Raw genomic sequence first — 17,735 nt, forward strand, 5'->3', positions numbered from 1 at the left:
TATTTTTCACAATCTTCAACCCCTTAAAAATTCGGAGAGGATCAAATGACCGAGGAGCAGCTCCAGAAGTAAGACGAAAAGACGAGGATCCCACAAAACGGGACGCGCTTCTTTGTCGTCAGCTCCTTTCGAAGGTCTCCGCTTATTTCCCTGCAGCCTGTCAGTCAGCAGTCAATTTCATCCTCTCAAAGTCGGCGCACGACGCGACGTCTCATCTCGTCTCGTCTCCCATACGAATGACGGTTTCGTCTGTATACTGGAAAGACTTTCAGACACATTGAAAACGTGTTCCAAACTACCGTTGCCTGTCGCACTTACTTTTATTTTCTCCGAAATTCACTGGCATTAAATTGCTGTGGTAGACAGTAAGCGTGAAAGAAAACATAGCAATAGCAGCCTCACAAGATTCGATGGTCAGTAAAAATTGTTGTTTTGCGGGATTTCGTTAAGTCAGAAAGAGTCTGGCACAATTGTTATCAACGAAGAAACGCTGGTCGTACTGACAGAAACGGTACATCGATCAAGATCGGGAAAGATCGCAATCGATTCTTAAACAGGATAAGAAGAGTCAAGATTAATGATGAATATGTTTGAAAAGCGGGCGACACTGACTTCAGCGCTATAAAAGCGACCCGAGTGTATTTTCCTTTTGCAATGGATTTATAGATCGTGGATTGCAGGTGACAAATTCGACTTTTTCATCCTCTGGTTGACGGGTGATCAAGCTGCTGCAGGGACTCCGTCACAGGCGCCAGGATCACCTCTTCGAAGGCTCAAGGATCTTGACGGTAGCGGAGATGAAGGAAAAAATTCGAATTCGAGGAAAAAAGTACCAGAGTCACGTTTTATATCGTTGATGTCAGTGTCAGAACACGCTTGAACTAGTTTTAAACTTTTTTTTTTTTTTTTTTCGCCGCTGAATCCGGCTGTGAGAGATCAGCTGTTCCACTCCGTACATCCTCTTCGTTTCATCTCGAGACAAGGATGACGTTGATGGCTGCGCGCACTTACCGCAATTCCCAAGTTTCGTAAATCGGATCCCCGCTTCGGCTGATTCATCTGTTATGTCGCATCGATCCTTTTGGTCTTTTATGTATCGGTTCGTTGTACCGATAAAATCGTTTTCAATCATCTGGTGCTTCGATCGGTTTAAAAAGATAACATCCTATCACGATGTTGTTACATTCAATCGCAGATAATTGTTATAAATATTATGTTACAATTAACAGTAATTTTGTGCGATTCTGTTTTGAATATCGCGCTCAGAACTATGGTTGCAAAGATAAACATGTGTTTTTTTTTTTTGTTTTTTGGCTAAATAATTGAAAAATCCGTCACACTTTTTTTCGATACAAATCAAATGCACAGTGCCAAAAAAAAACGTATTGAATCCAAAAATTGAAAAAAAAAAAAACAAGAACAAATAATAATGACTCAAGGTGAAATCAAAATGACGAAATTGGGTCTGAATTTGAATTGCATTCTTGTCAAGTTTAACTTAATAAAGAAAAATTTATCTTCACGTTCAGAGAAATGAAAAACCCTGGACGATTTTCAAATACAAAAGTTCTATTATCAATAACTTTCGAACAATTACCACCGCTATTTTAACGCTAAAAATGAATCATTCGTAAAATTTCACCAAAGTGCAGCTCATTTTTTCTTCGTACAGAAATTGTGTCCGCAAATTTCGAAAGACGTTGTAGAATGAACATTGTTGTATTTTACGGAAAAAATTACTAAGGTTATTAAAAATCAATGACATGTGATTTCTAGGGTATCCATTCACAATAAAAATTAGCCCAAGTTCGTGAAATGTGAAAAAACTGATATGATTTTGATATTCGAAAAATGGGATGGTAATCTGATGTTTGTAAAGTCATCAACAACTGAAAATTCTACATCCTAATTTACGCTTTTCAATAATTCTCGGGGTTTAAGAAAAATTAAAAAAAATAAATAAAAAAATAAATAAAATTCAACCGAATCAGCTTCAATATTATTTATCGAACCTTGATTATACCATGTTTTTAGTACGAAATCCAAACATTCGGTCATACCTGCAGCGTCGAAACTGTTCCTTTGAGTTTCAACAACACCTCAATCAAAATCTGGCACATGCGTTGAACTCAGTTGCGAAGATCGATAATATTGACACGGTACAAACACAGACGTACTGAAGAGTCGAACAACAAACACACTGTATTGATTGCAAAAATCATCGAGAAGTTCGGAGAAGAGTTGAACAAATTATCACTGTCGGAAACACGTCGCAACTCAGCGAGCAACACTCTCATTGTGTTTTCAAGCGACTCACTTGACCGAAATATGGACAACGAACACGAGCTCGATTCGTAAGCTGAAAAGCGATTGTCGACCAAACCGGTTCACGGTTTCAGAGTGACTGAGAAAATTTGAGCTGCTGATCGTTGGTACCAGATTTGAATTATAGAGGGCGAAAAGGCTGCTGTTGTTGCTCTAATCGGCCGTTTATCGATTCGGATTCTTCCGAATCTGAGAGCTATTTCACACGCGTTAATTTGAAAATTGCCTTCGCCACCTGAATGTCTTATATTTGATGTTACGGGTTGCGATGAAATTCAATTTAGGTATACATGTCCGTGTAATTTATCGGTATAATTCATGTTTAACCCTCGATTAAAAATGTATCGTCGGAATTCAGTATTTGCGACAACTTGACCTTCTGATTAATATGATCGATATAGAAATTTCCTGCTTCCTCGGATACCATGTTTCACGAAAATAAGATGATTTTTTTTTTATTTTGAATCACTGTAATACATCCGTCATTACAAATTTTGGATATCAGACCTTGGATTCGTTATCGGTGACTCGAAAAACCTCCACCTACAAATTTCTATCAAAATCGGAATATTTTTCCTTTTTTTTTTCGCCATATCGAAACGTCATTTTGGATTTGAAAATCTGTCCTCAGATTCGTGATCAATGACCCCCAAAAAAAAAAAAAAAACACGTCACGGTACTAATTTTCATTCGAATCTATTCATCCGTTCTCAAGATATCATCATTTTTACTTAATTTTTTGGAATTTTATTATTTAAATAATTGAATAAGTACCGAACCAATCAAACCCAAAATTCAATCAGTTGAAAGTTTGGAAAGGACGCGTCAATCGAGACCAAAATAATTGTAACCCGTAACTCATTCTCCAGATATCGTCGGTCAAAAAATTTTGATTGTGATTCTCCAAGTTTCAAAACTTGGAGATCCAGTGAAAACTCAACTTTTCATATCCGGAACGATGACGATAACTTTCTTTTTTATTTGAAAACAAAACAAACAGGTGAAGTTAAAAAGTGGACATCACGGTTAAATCGTGAATAAAAAAGCGTACGACGCTTGTTTCAAACACCAAAATCACCCTCAAGATATAAATTGATAACCGTACATCAAAAGAGTATCCGACGATGAATTTGGAAAAAGGTGTCGTTCACTTCAAAGCTTTTACTCGAGCATCGGTTCTGCTTACCTTGTTCGGGGCCGGCTTGTAGGTTGAATTTTGTCTTGCTGTGTCCATTGGCGGGGGTGTCTCGTCGAAGCGGGACCGCCGGGGGTGCAAAACCGTTTGCGGATTGGGGTGCGGCGAGGCCGGAAGGTTGCGGATGCCTCTGATCGGCAGCAGCAGCGCGATCCTCGGTGTAGAGTAAAAAGCAAACCGTCAACCAGACCGCGCAGGCTAAAACCGCGATTTTCAGTTTCAGCTTCATCGCGAAACGAGCGTTTCACTTTAACTCGCTCTTTACTTCCGTTCGATTTCGTTTGTCGTTTTCGTTCTTCCGGTACCGCAGAGAGAGAAATGATCTCGGGTTACCTGAACAACATTTTTCGACTTTTGAATTGGCGACGTTCACTCGATACCAGGGGAATCGTGCCTCGTTAATCGGAGCCCTTCGAGGGTTTATTGAAATTCCACCACGAAGTCCCGAGGAAAAAGGATATTCAAATAATACTCGAGCAGGTATCTCGAGGGTTTCTCGTTACGGGCTGGAAGTAAAAATGGACCCGATCGTGAGTCTCGAAATTCGTTCCGAGAGATTTAGTAGCAAACTTTCATCACTTTCGGACCGTCACTTGTTAAGCTTGATTTTTCATCAAATTCAATGATTTTTGCGAGGTTATTCCGATTCGATATGTTGATTATCACAATTTTTATTGATATTCTTAATCGCCGATAGCCTTCGTATTATTAATTACACCTTATTTACATGGCACAATATTATCAAATTCGCTGCACAAACTGCAACAGCTGTTTCGCAATACGACAGCAATGGAATTGACGCGGAGGATTTTTCTCTACTTCGCCGATAATTTAACCGGGGAATTATCAATCGATATTTACCATTTATCACGCACTAACGATTCGATCAAAATCGCGTACTGTTATAACAAGCATCCAGCTGTATTCACAAGGCCGCGTTTATTCTCACTTTTGATATGTTACGAAGATCGATTTTCTAGCTCATTCAGGTGCGGCCGCCTCGTTAAACTCATCGTTGAATATGTCACCTCATCTCGTCGCCTGAAACAAGCCGAAGAAAGAGACGTCATGTTAATAAAACAGAGAGTCCAATAAAGCGGTAAGAATTTGTTTCGATCATTATCGAAGTGCCAATTTCACGCGGCAAGTAAAAGAAGAAGAATAAGAAGAAGAAAAGAAAATAATGGAAATAAATATTTATGCAGCGTAATTCAAGATAGCTGGAAATAAACGAATTGTGAATTTTAAAATGCTCGGTCATCGATGTTTTCTTCTATCCGGTCAGTTAACCGCGGTTGTTTTCACAGGTAGAGTGTCTACCTGGCGAAGTAAAATAAGGCGTGGAAAAGCGTCGTCGCCGACAAGTCTATCTGTAGGAATAACATTGTCTTTCACTTTATGGAGCGTCGTAACTGGCGAGAATTGAATTGAAAAATGTACCTAAAGTGAGAGGAATATAAAGAGACGACGTTGTCGGATGAATAAAAAAAAGAGGGCCTCGGGACTACTTCTTTAAGGTTGAGAAAAATTTTTTTTTTTCCGGTTTTCCCATTGTCAGCCAATTTCCCGCCTATCTGACTTGTATTATCTAAGTCCCTTTCCTTTCTGTAATCGTTTGTCTCGACCTGTTCTCGGGTCGATTCCTCGGTTAATTTTCGGTTTGTTTTATCCCAGAAATCTTTTCACCGGCAGCAACATCAAGGGTCATATTTGTCCGTGAAAGGTTCCACTTGTACTTGGGGCTAGTTTGCTTGAAACGTTTGATTCTCTCTTCCACGCCGCTTTTCATTCCCCGGCTTTTGCGAACCGTGCAAAATACCTACCCGGAAGAAATTTCTACCGTCGTTCATTCAACGGTCGAGATGATGCTTCGGAGCAATTAGTACCTCCATTCAATGAACCATCGCAGAGGAATCTCTGGTAAGAATGAATTCGCATCGAACAAAGTCGAGGAGTTTGTAAAGCTTCGAATCACTGCTGCTGCTGCTGCTGCTGCTGATGCTTTTCGTTTCTCTCTTTTTTCATTCAGCTGCAATCTTATGTACGTCGTCACGAGAATACCGCAGAATCCTACCGTGCATTTGCAATTCTATCAATGCTTTTCCGCAGAGTGAAACCTTTCACAGCAGAAAGACGCGAATATTCGCTAGTACGGTGTATCAAACAATACGTATACTTTTTTCTATTCACCTTGTTTACGAATAAAAAGCTTCCTCGGGCTTTATCGGACGCACAATTTCGAATAAAAATTGTTACAACAAAAAAGAAATTCAATCAACTTTAACAACTGTATAAAAAATATTGGTAAGCCGAGAAATTTCAACCGAATTAACTTGACTATCGATAATTTTCGCGAAATTCGGTGTAAAAAAAAAAAAAACATTCGTAACGTTTACGGTTGAACTATTTTCTTGACGAATCATCATCTTCGCAGAATGATTTCGCAAAAACGTTTTATTCAAATTTATTATCGGTCAAAGTAGATGAACCGACGTTTTACCAATAAACGATAAAAATTCCGTACAAGCTATTTATACGAAAGAATTATATCAATTTCTAGCTTTACACGCGCCGTGGTACCAAAATCGTGCATATTTATTGAATTCATCTGGATATTAGCGAGTGAGAGATAAAAAAATCGGCACGGAACGTGTTCGCTGAATTTCAACTCAACGCGATCCCTGCGTTTACAAAGTCCTTATACATTTCCGGAGCATCACGTTTGCGACGGGGTAAATTGATAGCGAAAAGAACACCTCTGAACCCCGGAAAAGAGAAGAGGAACCGCCGACGCCGAGCCAAGAAAGAAACGAACTCAAGGCGAGCCAAGGTTTGGCAGAAGAATTTCTGGAATAAACCAATAAGCGGTAATGGTTACCTCCGTCTCTTCCTCTTCGCCTCTTCCTCGTCTTATTTTACCGAGCTAGAAAAGGAGGAGGAGCTCTCGGATAACGCGAAACCGAATCCGAATGTATCTATCCGTCTATCGCGTCCTCGCCTCGCTATTCAGGCATGAAAACTCCCTCCTGGGTTGGCTCGTTGAGACACGCCGTGAATTCAAAGCGACCATCGACTGCCGGTTCGACTTTCATCCAACAGCCTCGCGAGAATCTCGTCTAACCGTTGATTACGATCATAATCTTGTTAGGTGGGTAGGAAACGAAACTTTAAATTGAACATTCGATTTTGCCGTCCGGAAAATATTGTATTAAGCTTGCAAGTGTCGTATGATGTTTGAAAAAACTTGTTTGGTATCATTGGATAGAATGATATTTTCTAATTCCGGATCGAATGTGGTGAAAAAATGTGGAAAAAAAAACGAAAGTAAAATTTTCCTACATCTACTTTCCAAAAGCTTTCTTTCTTCTTTTTCTTTATTTTTTTTTTCTTCTTCTACCCCGAGTTTTTTGAAACCAGCGATCAATTAAAAGTTTCAAATATCAAAGTGTGGTTGCATTAAAAAACGTTTCGACTTTTGTTTCGACAACGATCTCGAATCGGCCGGTATGAGCATGTATCGCGTTGTCAATCGGTAATGTTCGAAATCCGTTACCCCAAAAAAAAAAAAAATAAATAAATAAATAAAAAAAATAAAAAAATAAACAAAATCTTGTGAAAAGGGTCTCGAAGATCTGCCCGGGTCTGAAAAAGGGTATAGAAGTTGAAGAAATATTCGAAACGATGCGTATAATACGTGTAACAGAAAAAAGCGGTACGTAAAAAAGATTTACAAGAAACAAAAAAAAAAAAAAAACACACAAAAAAAAACGAACAAAACCTTTCAAAAGAAGATTCCTTTCAGATACAGTGATAACGGCGTAGGATGAGGGAAATTTATTAGACGCGCGAAAAGAGTAAGGGGGAATCCGTGAAAACAGAAAAAAAATAAAAAAAAATGAAAAAAAAAAAACCGAAAGAAAATAGATTCTCACACTGAATTGAAAAGCAATTGAAAGCGTTCACATTTCGCAGTTCCTCCAATGAGACTCGATCGTTTCGATTATCGTCACTGAATAATAAGGGTACGAGGGTGGTGGTGGTGGGCAGGGTTATACGAGGTATAACCTACTCACCATTTAAGCACGCTTCATTCGGGAATCGCCTACGTGTGTGTGTGTGTGTGTACACGTATAATGTCTACCTATATACGACTTTCTGTATGCGGAGGAATAAAAGGTGGCGAACGGGGGGAAGGGGATGAAGAAGGTAGACCGGCTTCGGCTGGCTTGGCGCTTGAATTCCGGATGCGTTGGACGCCCCGAGGTTCCCGTTTCTGAAAAGAGCACTCGAGGGACGTTCAGACGTGACCGAGGGAACCGGGACGATGAAAAACCCCATCGAAACCTATCGTTTCTTTCTTTCTCCCTTTTCGTTTTATATTTCTTTCTTTTTTCATTCATTTTTTTTTCATTTTTTTTTTTATTTTATTTGATTTTATTTATTTTTTTTTTTCATTTTACTATAACCCCCCCCCCCCTTGCCCCCAACCCCGACGGGTTTTCGCTTCTTTTTCTTCCATTTAGTTTATTTCCACTCGGTGAGAGCCTGCCGGGGAATCATCCCCCGTTCCTACTAACGCTCCGGAATGAAGCGAAATGAAACGGCATCCAGTCGATTGAGCCTACACCCCTTTATCCACCCCCCCCGCTATAACCACCTCCACCACCACCGCCATCGACTCGACTCGAAACTTTGCGGTGAAATTCAATAACTTTGTGAAACTGAATTTCCTACTTTGAATTCGTGATCTACGCGCGATCGTGACTGACGCGGATCGTTGTTTTATGTAAATCTTCGCGGAATTTTAACAGTTTTTCAATTCGTTAGGTTTGCGTTTCGTCGAAATACGATGCTTTTTTTTTGTTTTCACTCGATCTTTGTTCTTACGTCGCAGGTGATCGTACTACATTGAAAAATCAACTCCTTGTGATACTCGTGGTTTAGGATGATTTTTTTTTTTTTGTAATTTCTTGCGAAAATAGGAAATAGCAGGATTGTAAGAGAAAATTTGTTTCAAATCGCTTGAAAATCTAGTAGGTTATACGTTAATTTCAATCTACAACGGCTAATTTTGTTTAGAAGATTATATTTTTGCCAAGTCACTGAAATGTATTTTCACCTTTTTAGTATTTCATTGAGCGTTTTCATTTGTTCATTATTTAAGGTTATAGTCAACATCGGTGCCACGGTGTCAAATTGAATATTTAACGATGCCAACGTGACAAAAGAAAAAAAAAAAAGAAGTGTTTCAGTGAATTTGTGAAAAAAGAGTCTTCCGAATAAGACGAACCGCATTGTAGATCGAAATTGAATGATTCTATTTAACTCCTTACCATTTTGAAGCGATTTTCAGTAAAACATCGATATCTAATCGTAAGCTTTCGTTTATAATTCCGGTATTATCGGTTTTTAGACAATTTTAAAATAATTTGACAAATATTTAATTTGCGACGTTTAGTATGATAAAATTACTGGGAAGTAACGAGTTTTGGCGAGTTAACCTCCTAAACGAATGTGTGACCAGTATAAAATTTAAATTTGAAACTCACAAAGGTAAAAAAAAAAAAAAAAAATTAAAAAAAAAATAAGAAAATGAATGAAAAAAGAAAAAAAAATTTGTTTCAAAATAACGAACGTGAGGCGTATCGAAGATTGCCAAATATTCGCGCGTTATTACGTAAAATTGCAACCGCGGTGCACATTTATTTGGAATAAATAACGAGGGTGATGTTCCGGGTGAAGAATTGCGAGGCGATACAACTCCGACGTGGCAAATGTAGAGAGTTGGAGAGATCAAGGTATCCATAAATCTCGCATAGCCTGCGTATCCGCATCTGTCACTCGGCATTGAGTTATGGCTTGAAAAGCAGATTCGATGTCGTCCTCGCGATACATTGCAAATGATATTTGTCATAGGTGGGAACGGTTGGTGGCGGGCGATTTTTGCGACAAGCGTGAAAAACGAGAATAAAAGAAGGGGCAAGAAGATACCGAAAATGAAAATCCGTTCGACGAAGGAGAAAGATTTTTTTTTTTCATTGTCCAAAAATATTTATTACAGATACGGGAAATGAAACTTATACGCGTATCAAGAATTAATGCTCGTGATATTTATTGAAACGCGGTTTTACAACACGATGTTTTTCATCAAATCGACAATCAAACTTCCGCACGTATGTATTTCCTTTTCATTTTATTTTTCGATTACAAGCGATCATTCCCAAGAGCATATCTCTGCTCTCGAACGCTGTAAGTGTTCGAATATCCGACCGACTCTTTTGACGTCGATTTATATCCAGTACCTGCTTCGATATTACGCGAAAAAACAAAAAGAAAAAAAAATGAAAATAAAAATAAAAAATCTGCACGTTTCACCCTCGCTGCGCTGATTCTAATTCATATTCGAGAAAATTGGCGAGTGAATGAACGTTCAGTCAACGGCTGGTATATTAAATATATAGTCAGCGATGAAAGCTGCCGATAGGACGCAATGCGGATGCATTTTTCTCACCTCTTTCCATCATCTATCTGCCAGCCGTTATTCGTTGTCTCTATTCCTTCGGTGGTGAAAAAAAATTTGGCAATTTCAATCGTATATATATAAATATGTATATGGGGAATTCCATGCGAACCCGAACAACGTCTAACCTTCACCATTTCGTTTCGAAAAATTTTCTGCAATTGTTTGAATTTTTTCAGATTTCTTATTCAACTGGTTAATTATTTGTACGTATTGTAAGGATTTTTCAAAATTACTTTCAATATTTGTAAATAACTGAGCAGTTGAATAAAAAATGTAAAAAAGTTCAGGGTACTGTTTCAGAGTTGGAACAATAGCAGAAAATTTTTTGAACAAGATCGAAAATGACGAGGGTCAGACGTTGGTTGAGTTAGCATGGAATTCCCCATACATAAATATATCATTGCATATATATTGTAACTACAAAAGGAACAAAGAAATGCTTTTAAGTTTAACGAGAGCTGCGGCAATTTTTTTTTTATCGGAAATAACATGCATGGATGAAATCGGAGGAAAACGGGAAGTACAGGTGATGAAAAAAGTCGTATTTCGCTTATAAAACTGGGGGTTTTGAACGGTTTACGAACGTTAGTTAAAACACAGCTCTAATATCAACGCACAAGATTCGGAAAAACATGTTCAATTTGTTCAAACGGTGAACGTAAGATGTTTCTCGCAGTTCTCGGTCCCCGTTTCGACAAGCCATAAGCTTGTTCGTAAATTTTGTGAAAACGACGCCGTGAATCGAAAATGCACCGCACTGCGGACTTGACACCGTACGTAGCGTTAATGGACCATCGGAGTCTGAGGATCGTCACTGCATGCGGTCGAGAAATCTGGCCTGAGGCCAAATCAGAGCTGAAAATTTCCTCGTTTCGTGCCGCAGAGCGTTTAGCTTGAGGGAAAGTCAGCGTCGGTTGAATCCTACGTGACTTGTTGGGTTCACAAAGCGAGGAACGAGAGAGAAAGAGAAGTACGAGAGAATGCGTCGAAATTGGAATCCACGAAAGATGAGAGAAAAGAAACGAGACCAAAATCGCGTCGTGAAATACGTTGCGCGAAGGTAAAATTCTACCCTTGTATATATATATACGTACACGTATATTGTAACGCGAAATATATTTGCGTGCGCAAAAGAAAGAAAAAAAAACACAAACGTGATATAATCGTTTGCACGAGACGTGCGTAGATTCAACAAGGTAATGTAATACAGACACATTTATACAGAGTTGCGCGTGCAGCGTGCAGCAGGATGAATGCATGCATGCACACGAGCATAAAAATCGTTAAAAAATTACCGAGCGCACGGTCCGGCAATGCAGGTAGGTGTATAATATAATACGAATAAGCGAAGATTTTTATCTTAATGGCAGGAACGATTTGTTCGGCCGTTTGCGAGGCCTCGTATAAAAAGAGAAAATAAAGGCGGTGACGGTGATTGGCGTGGTTTATACTATTAAGAGAATTTCTTCAACCCCCGAACCGCAAAGCTTCTTATAGCCCACGTGCCTGAGCTACCGCTGCTCCAACCTTACCGCCCTATCAGATTCCCTAACAAATGTCGAGTTATCACGAGCCGGGCAGCCTAGCGTTTCACGTTCTTCCACAAGTCGAGTAAAAATCAACCCGACGCGACGGCCAAGGATTCACCCTCGTCGATTGACTCTGCCGAAAAAATGTTGTTCCATTTACAAATTTAGTTTTTTCTCTACTTTTACTGTGTTCAATTTTTACCTCGGTCTTTGATTCGCCGCGAATCTCGTCTGCGTTTTTCTAACGTTGCAGTGGACACGGTAATATATTATATACACAGATACGCGTCTGGTTTTCGAATCAACACCGCGGTATGTCGTATTGCCCACCACAGAGGGGCAGAAATATCGTCAAAACAGGTATACAGAGTTACCTACCGAGTAACCTACCGATAACTCGGTAGATCTGCCTTAACGATATTTGTGTCCCTTAGCGTTAGGCAGCCCAACATACCGCGGCGTTCAATCCGAAACACCGTGCGTGTGTAAAGATATCAGAACTGAGAATGATCAGTCTCGATGTAAAGACAATGTTTCACGAAAAACTCGTCAATAAGAGCGCTTCGCGTACGATCAGGGGTGATTTTTCTCACGTCAAGGTGCAATTTGCCTGGACGGATAACTCTAAAAGGGGTTGGAACCGCCCCCCGACGAGAGTCCCGACTCTACTCGCCCTGTACCTTGGGCGTAATTGGTGTCTCCAAAGTAGGGAGGTTAACGTGTAGGTACGGCTGGCGACCCCAACGCTGCGGTAAGTTTCGCCTTCGCAACGAAAATTGGTCCTCCGGGGTTTGCTCGTTGAGTTTCAAGGTGCGGAGGCCGATGTAACCGCAGAATTTAGCCCACCGCCTCCCTTCCCTTGCCGAAACGGCACCGCGGGTTAATTAATTCTGTATAGAGAGGTATAGGTGCAGCGGTAGGTATGGTTCATTCTCAAAGACCTGCCATAGAGAGAGAGAGAGAGAAGGAGCGGCCGGGGGGGGGGGGGGGGGAGGTTGTCACCCTTCAGGGCGTACGATTTTATGCCAATTACTCGCAGCGCAGTTACCGGTCCCCCCTCGTAATGCGGCGGGAATTTTTTATTCTTTCGAATTACCGAAATCAAAAAGCTTTGGAAAATCGTTACGGATGTGGTAGAACTTTTGAAACATCAATATTTGTGTTAATTTCACCAGTTTTACTCAAAATTCTCATTCAACGGATGGTCACTGATCGTTTTAAGGTTACAGGTCACTTGATTTTTATTCCAACTTTGAATGGTTGTTACGGATGCGAAAAGGTTCGCGAATAATCTGCCTTTGTACTTGTTTAAAAAAAAAAAAATGGCCTGTAATTCTTCAACTTACTGCGGTTGTTTTACACGATAACTTTGAAACCGTTCATTCGATTGCGATGAAGTTTTGCAATTAGTATACTTTGATACGTAGATTCAGCAAGAATTATTCGAATGATTTAGTTTTTCACTGGACCCTGTGAGAAAGTTAGAAATCGAGGTCACGCGTTAAGATTTGATGAAATCGCAAAAAAAAAAGTACTAAAAGAAAAAGAACTGTGACGACATCGGAGTTTTCAATTCCGACTAGAACTAAAAGAGAGTGTTGAACCTGAAAACTCTTGTTTTGTTAGTTTCAAATAACGTCCAACACTATAACATATTAACGTAAAAAGTTCAGTCTCGTCGATTGTTCTGCACTGTCTACCGAAGGTCCGATAACTCAAACAATTGTAGATCATTTTTCAAATTTCGAAGCTTGAAATAACGGTGAAATTATTATCTTTCAACGGTGTAATCGTTGCTTCTTCGTACAAAGTTGACTCAGAAAACAATCGCAAAATGGTTAACCAGCCTCTTAAGATTATTACAATAAATTTCAGCTTGCGGTTTTACCGAGTTTCTAATGTTTGGATAACCCGATATACAGGTCGATGAAATCAGTAAATTCGACCAAGCACCCCGTTAAGGTGAAATTACGAATTGTTCCTCGGGAAGCCAGCTCCGTCATTGGAGAGCCGGAAGTTCGAAACTCTGGTTCCCGGAACAAAGCCATCCAGATGGGTATAGAGGAGAGAGCAGAGCGAGCGTGTTCGATATGTGGTGAAATCAATTACGAGATTCGTGTCTTCGCGCCACTGAGCCGGGGATAAATGAGCTACGAAATTATCCATCGGGGATACCCGAAGCACGCGATATGTTACATATCTCCTGGAGAGTCACATGAGGACCACGGAGCATCTGCGGGGTCAATATTGCTCGTGAAGTGCGTGGTTGAAGTAAACGTAACGGAAAAAAAAAAACATTAACAAAATGAAAAAAAATCTCATCAATTTTCATATTCGGAACAACTTTGAAGGGTACTGATCGAAGTAAGTTCCGAATGGTCCGAGTTCCAATCGTTCGATAATCGTTTCGCTGCACATGCGAAGATTGGTAATGTTCGGAGTTTTGATCATTCGAAATTTCAACGATTCGGTTCGAACTTTGATCATTCGGAACTTTAACTTGCACCCGATTATAAAGTTTTGGCTTCATTAGACCCTTTGCCGAAATCAATACAGTCCTAAGCTTCCAAGCGAAGTGATTTTCCCAAAATATGTAGTAAGCATCGATAATTACCCATAAACATAATGAATTTAAACCTCGTCGCGAAGTGTCAAATTTGCACTTCTTCGAACTCTGAATTCTGTTTCCCATTTTATCCGTAATTCCGAATGATTTCTTCCGAGGCAAAAGCCCGGGTAGAAATTATACCGATTAAGGTAGTTCGTGGCTTCCGAAATACACCATCGATTAACCGTCAAGTTCAACGTCATTAAGAATAAAGTTGTACGTTATACTTCCGTCGGCTCCTAAAATTCATCCTCCCCAACAATCGTCAGCAGCTGTTTATTGTCCTTGGAACGACAACGCGATAAGGGAACGTAATTGCTGATCATTCCACGTCGGGCCTCGAGGCCTTATCGTTGGACGAGTGAAAGGGTAAGAAGACTCGCCTTCGTCCTATCGGCAAACGGCTCTGACTAATGGTGGAAATAACGGGGCGTTCGGTTAATACCTAATTCCGATTAATTTATCGATCGTACGGTTTTACCGAAAATTGAATTCAGACCATCGTATATTTCATCGTAATCCTCCTCCCCCCTCCCTTCCATCACCTTCAAAAGAAGAGAGAAGAAAAAAATAAAAAATAAAAAATAAAAATCACCCAACATTTGTCACGTTCGATATTCGTTGAACAAACTGAATCGCCGATTTATAGTTGGACATTTCGACGCCGTCTTTTTTGTTCGTCATTCCGACGTAATCGAATTTTGTTTTTTTTTTTTCTTCTTCTTAAGCTTTCAGAAAATGATTACCGGTATTCCGGCGTATTATAATATCTTTTGTACGGAGGATACGAGAGACTGGGACTCGATAAGATACGGAAACGAGGCACATGCTGAGCGTATACGAGAGTCTACCTAAATCCAGTTTCTCATCTAGTCAAATTCATACTCGACCGAGTACATTGTCCGGATCTTTTTGCCGCCTACGTTGAAAACTGGGTCGCGGAAGTTTCGTCCTCCCTTCCGTACTTCCGCCGTGGGATTTAAGGGGGACGGATCTAGCGTTCTCGCTTTAGATGAGAGACGAGAAGCAGACCGAGGTCGAATCTCCGATTCGCAGTCTCTTTACTCCTTCGTCGCTTCGCTCCTTTTTTCCCCATTTTCGCATTGTTTTCCTCCCATCGGTACGAAGATCCCGAAGTCTGGCTAAAATCCGCCTCCTCTTTTTTCCTATTGTTTCAGCTTTTTGCGATACTTTTCATTCCGCTTTTGAGGTGAAAAAAAAAAAAAAAAAAAAAAAAATTAAAATTAAAATTTCCTCAAAATTCGAACGGTGATCAACGATCGCTGTCGAATACAGGGAATTTCGATCAGTCTGTATCGGGACGATGACGAGACGCTTGGAAACCGCGATGCGGGGTGTATAAAAAGAATGGAACAAAAATGAGAGGGTCGGAGGGGGCGAGAAAAGTTCGTATAATACAGATAGTCTGCGAGAAGCATAAGACCGTTTCCTGTTTATTCGAAAAGTTTTGCGTTCTCGATGCAAATCCTTACGCTCACCGGCTTCTGCAACTCCCCGCGCTTCGTCGTCGAGGATTCCGCGTTGGATTCGCAGGAATAGCCTTCGGAATTGCCATTGTTTAACAGGGGCGTACAAAGCCGGGACGATAGAAAACTTAATCAGTTTACTTTTATCGGATTCGGTGTAACCGTCGAGGGGTAAAAGCGAGGAGAGTTGGGACTCCTTTGATATACGTGGTAATGTTTGATCCCGCTTCGAAACGACCCCAAGATTTCGTGAATCGAGTCTTATCGCAGCGATAAAGAGCTGATATTACCTCATAGGCGTAACAAGAATCGAACGATATACGAACCAAAATATCTTCCTTCTCTCTCTCTCTCTCTCTCTCTTCTTCTTTTTTCTATTTTTCTCACTCGACCTATTCTGAGTTATTTTCTGTCAGCTTACTTGCTTTTCCTATTTCTGTTTCTGCTGTATCTTATATTAATTTTCTGTCATACGTAATGAACATCCGCCGTTCTGTTTATCTATTTATCTATCTGTTCGGCTGTTCGGTAAATAATTATAAATTTGCTCACTCTCCCGCTATGGAACAATAAACTGCGTATTTGACACACAATGTTTACATAAATCGAAATTATGATAATCTCTGATAATAATTCGGGTACATAAATGCAGATTTGAAACGTTACAGAAGTGAAACAGTTTGTATATTTCATAGGTTGTATAGCTATAATCGTTTTAATCTCACCGCAATTCGCTGTGCAGCAATCAATGTTTGTCGCATGGCTGTATATAGGGCACTATAATTAAGTTTACATCAAATCTAGGGCAATGTCGAATCGCGTAAATCATTTGCAGAAAATATGTTCGATTTACGCAACGCAAAAATTAATGTTTGTAAAATATTTCTTCATTTTTTACAAAATAGGTACAGATCAAGTGAATAGTTTCCGTTGCATTTCAGCCGTTTGAAACGCAAAGTAATTTAATGCAGGTACGTATAGAGTCGAATAGTTAAAAGCTCTTACAAGATTAAAAGCTAGGATTCATAGTACATGCACGTCGATACCCAACAGCTTAAATCTGTCTCAAAAATGAATGCCAAATTTTCACCGTACGTTATAATGTTACAGGTACACGTATTATAAGTATATACCGCGTGTTCGATCGTAAAAAATACTTTGATCAATCGTGTAAAGAACAAAGTGTAGGCACCTTTTTTTTTTTACAATGTACATTGCAATATTCATTCGATCACAAACGGCGATCGAAACTTCCTCAGGATCAAGGTCCTTGAAATAATGCAGTACTTCATTACACAGTTTCCAAAGGATTCACGGAATATCACCGAGAGTAAACTAACAAGACAAAGTTCGAACGATAGAGAGTTTAACGAGGACTGAGCCACAACTGATATAATTATACCGGAGCAACAACAGTGACTTAATACCTCGTAGTCCTTATTTCAATTTCCTCTTTGACAATGTTACAACGTACCTTTCAATTTAATCAATGAATTCTATGCAAATTTTCTTCTGAAATAAGTCAAAAGTAACTAAATTTATGGGGTTTGCAACAACGAACAGTGAAAAGTCATCCACGAAAACGAAAGTGTAACGAAGAACGTGGAAGCGATTTCGACAACGATAAATAGAAATGAAGGTTAAATAAAAGATAGAAAATTGAGAGTAACGAATAAACTGTTGTTTTATCAAGAAAAGAAGACTGGTTAAAAGCATTTTACAATTAGCATTATATGCATAAAAGACGTACTTTAATCTTCGGAATGAATGGACGGACGAATCAATGATTTAAAATAATTAACATATACAATTTTATTTATATAATTATACCCCACGAATTGATTTGTTAATCGATCCAAGAGAAAGTGTCTTGTATGTCGGTGACATGTCTCGTCTGTTCAATGCAAAATTATATCTTACAGTAAATTTGTTGCATTTATTCTTGATGTTAGTAAACTTACCGATTCATTAAATATCGAAAACTTGTTAAAATAAATCGTAACAGTACTGATACGATTTGGCAAACATGGTTATCGATTACGAACGCAAACTTTCTGTTTATCTTCTT

The 17,735-nt window shown here is 39.5% G+C and overlaps 1 protein-coding gene across 4 annotated transcripts in view; it reads right to left on the minus strand.

Moving 5' to 3' along the window:
- The window catches only part of LOC107219802 (putative polypeptide N-acetylgalactosaminyltransferase 9), a 195,960-nt gene that overhangs the window by 60,548 nt on the left and 117,677 nt on the right, over positions 1-17,735 (minus strand). For all 4 annotated transcript variants that reach the window (XM_015658146.2, XM_046736699.1, XM_015658145.2 and 1 more), the window contains one exon: positions 3,512-4,561. In XM_015658146.2, the coding sequence (XP_015513632.1) occupies positions 3,512-3,749 (238 nt within the window). In that variant the 5' untranslated portion in view covers positions 3,750-4,561. The remainder of the gene's footprint in view (positions 1-3,511; positions 4,562-17,735) is intronic.

This window comes from Neodiprion lecontei, chromosome 4 (assembly GCF_021901455.1).
Source record: "Neodiprion lecontei isolate iyNeoLeco1 chromosome 4, iyNeoLeco1.1, whole genome shotgun sequence".
Classification (NCBI taxonomy): domain Eukaryota; kingdom Metazoa; phylum Arthropoda; class Insecta; order Hymenoptera; family Diprionidae; genus Neodiprion; species Neodiprion lecontei.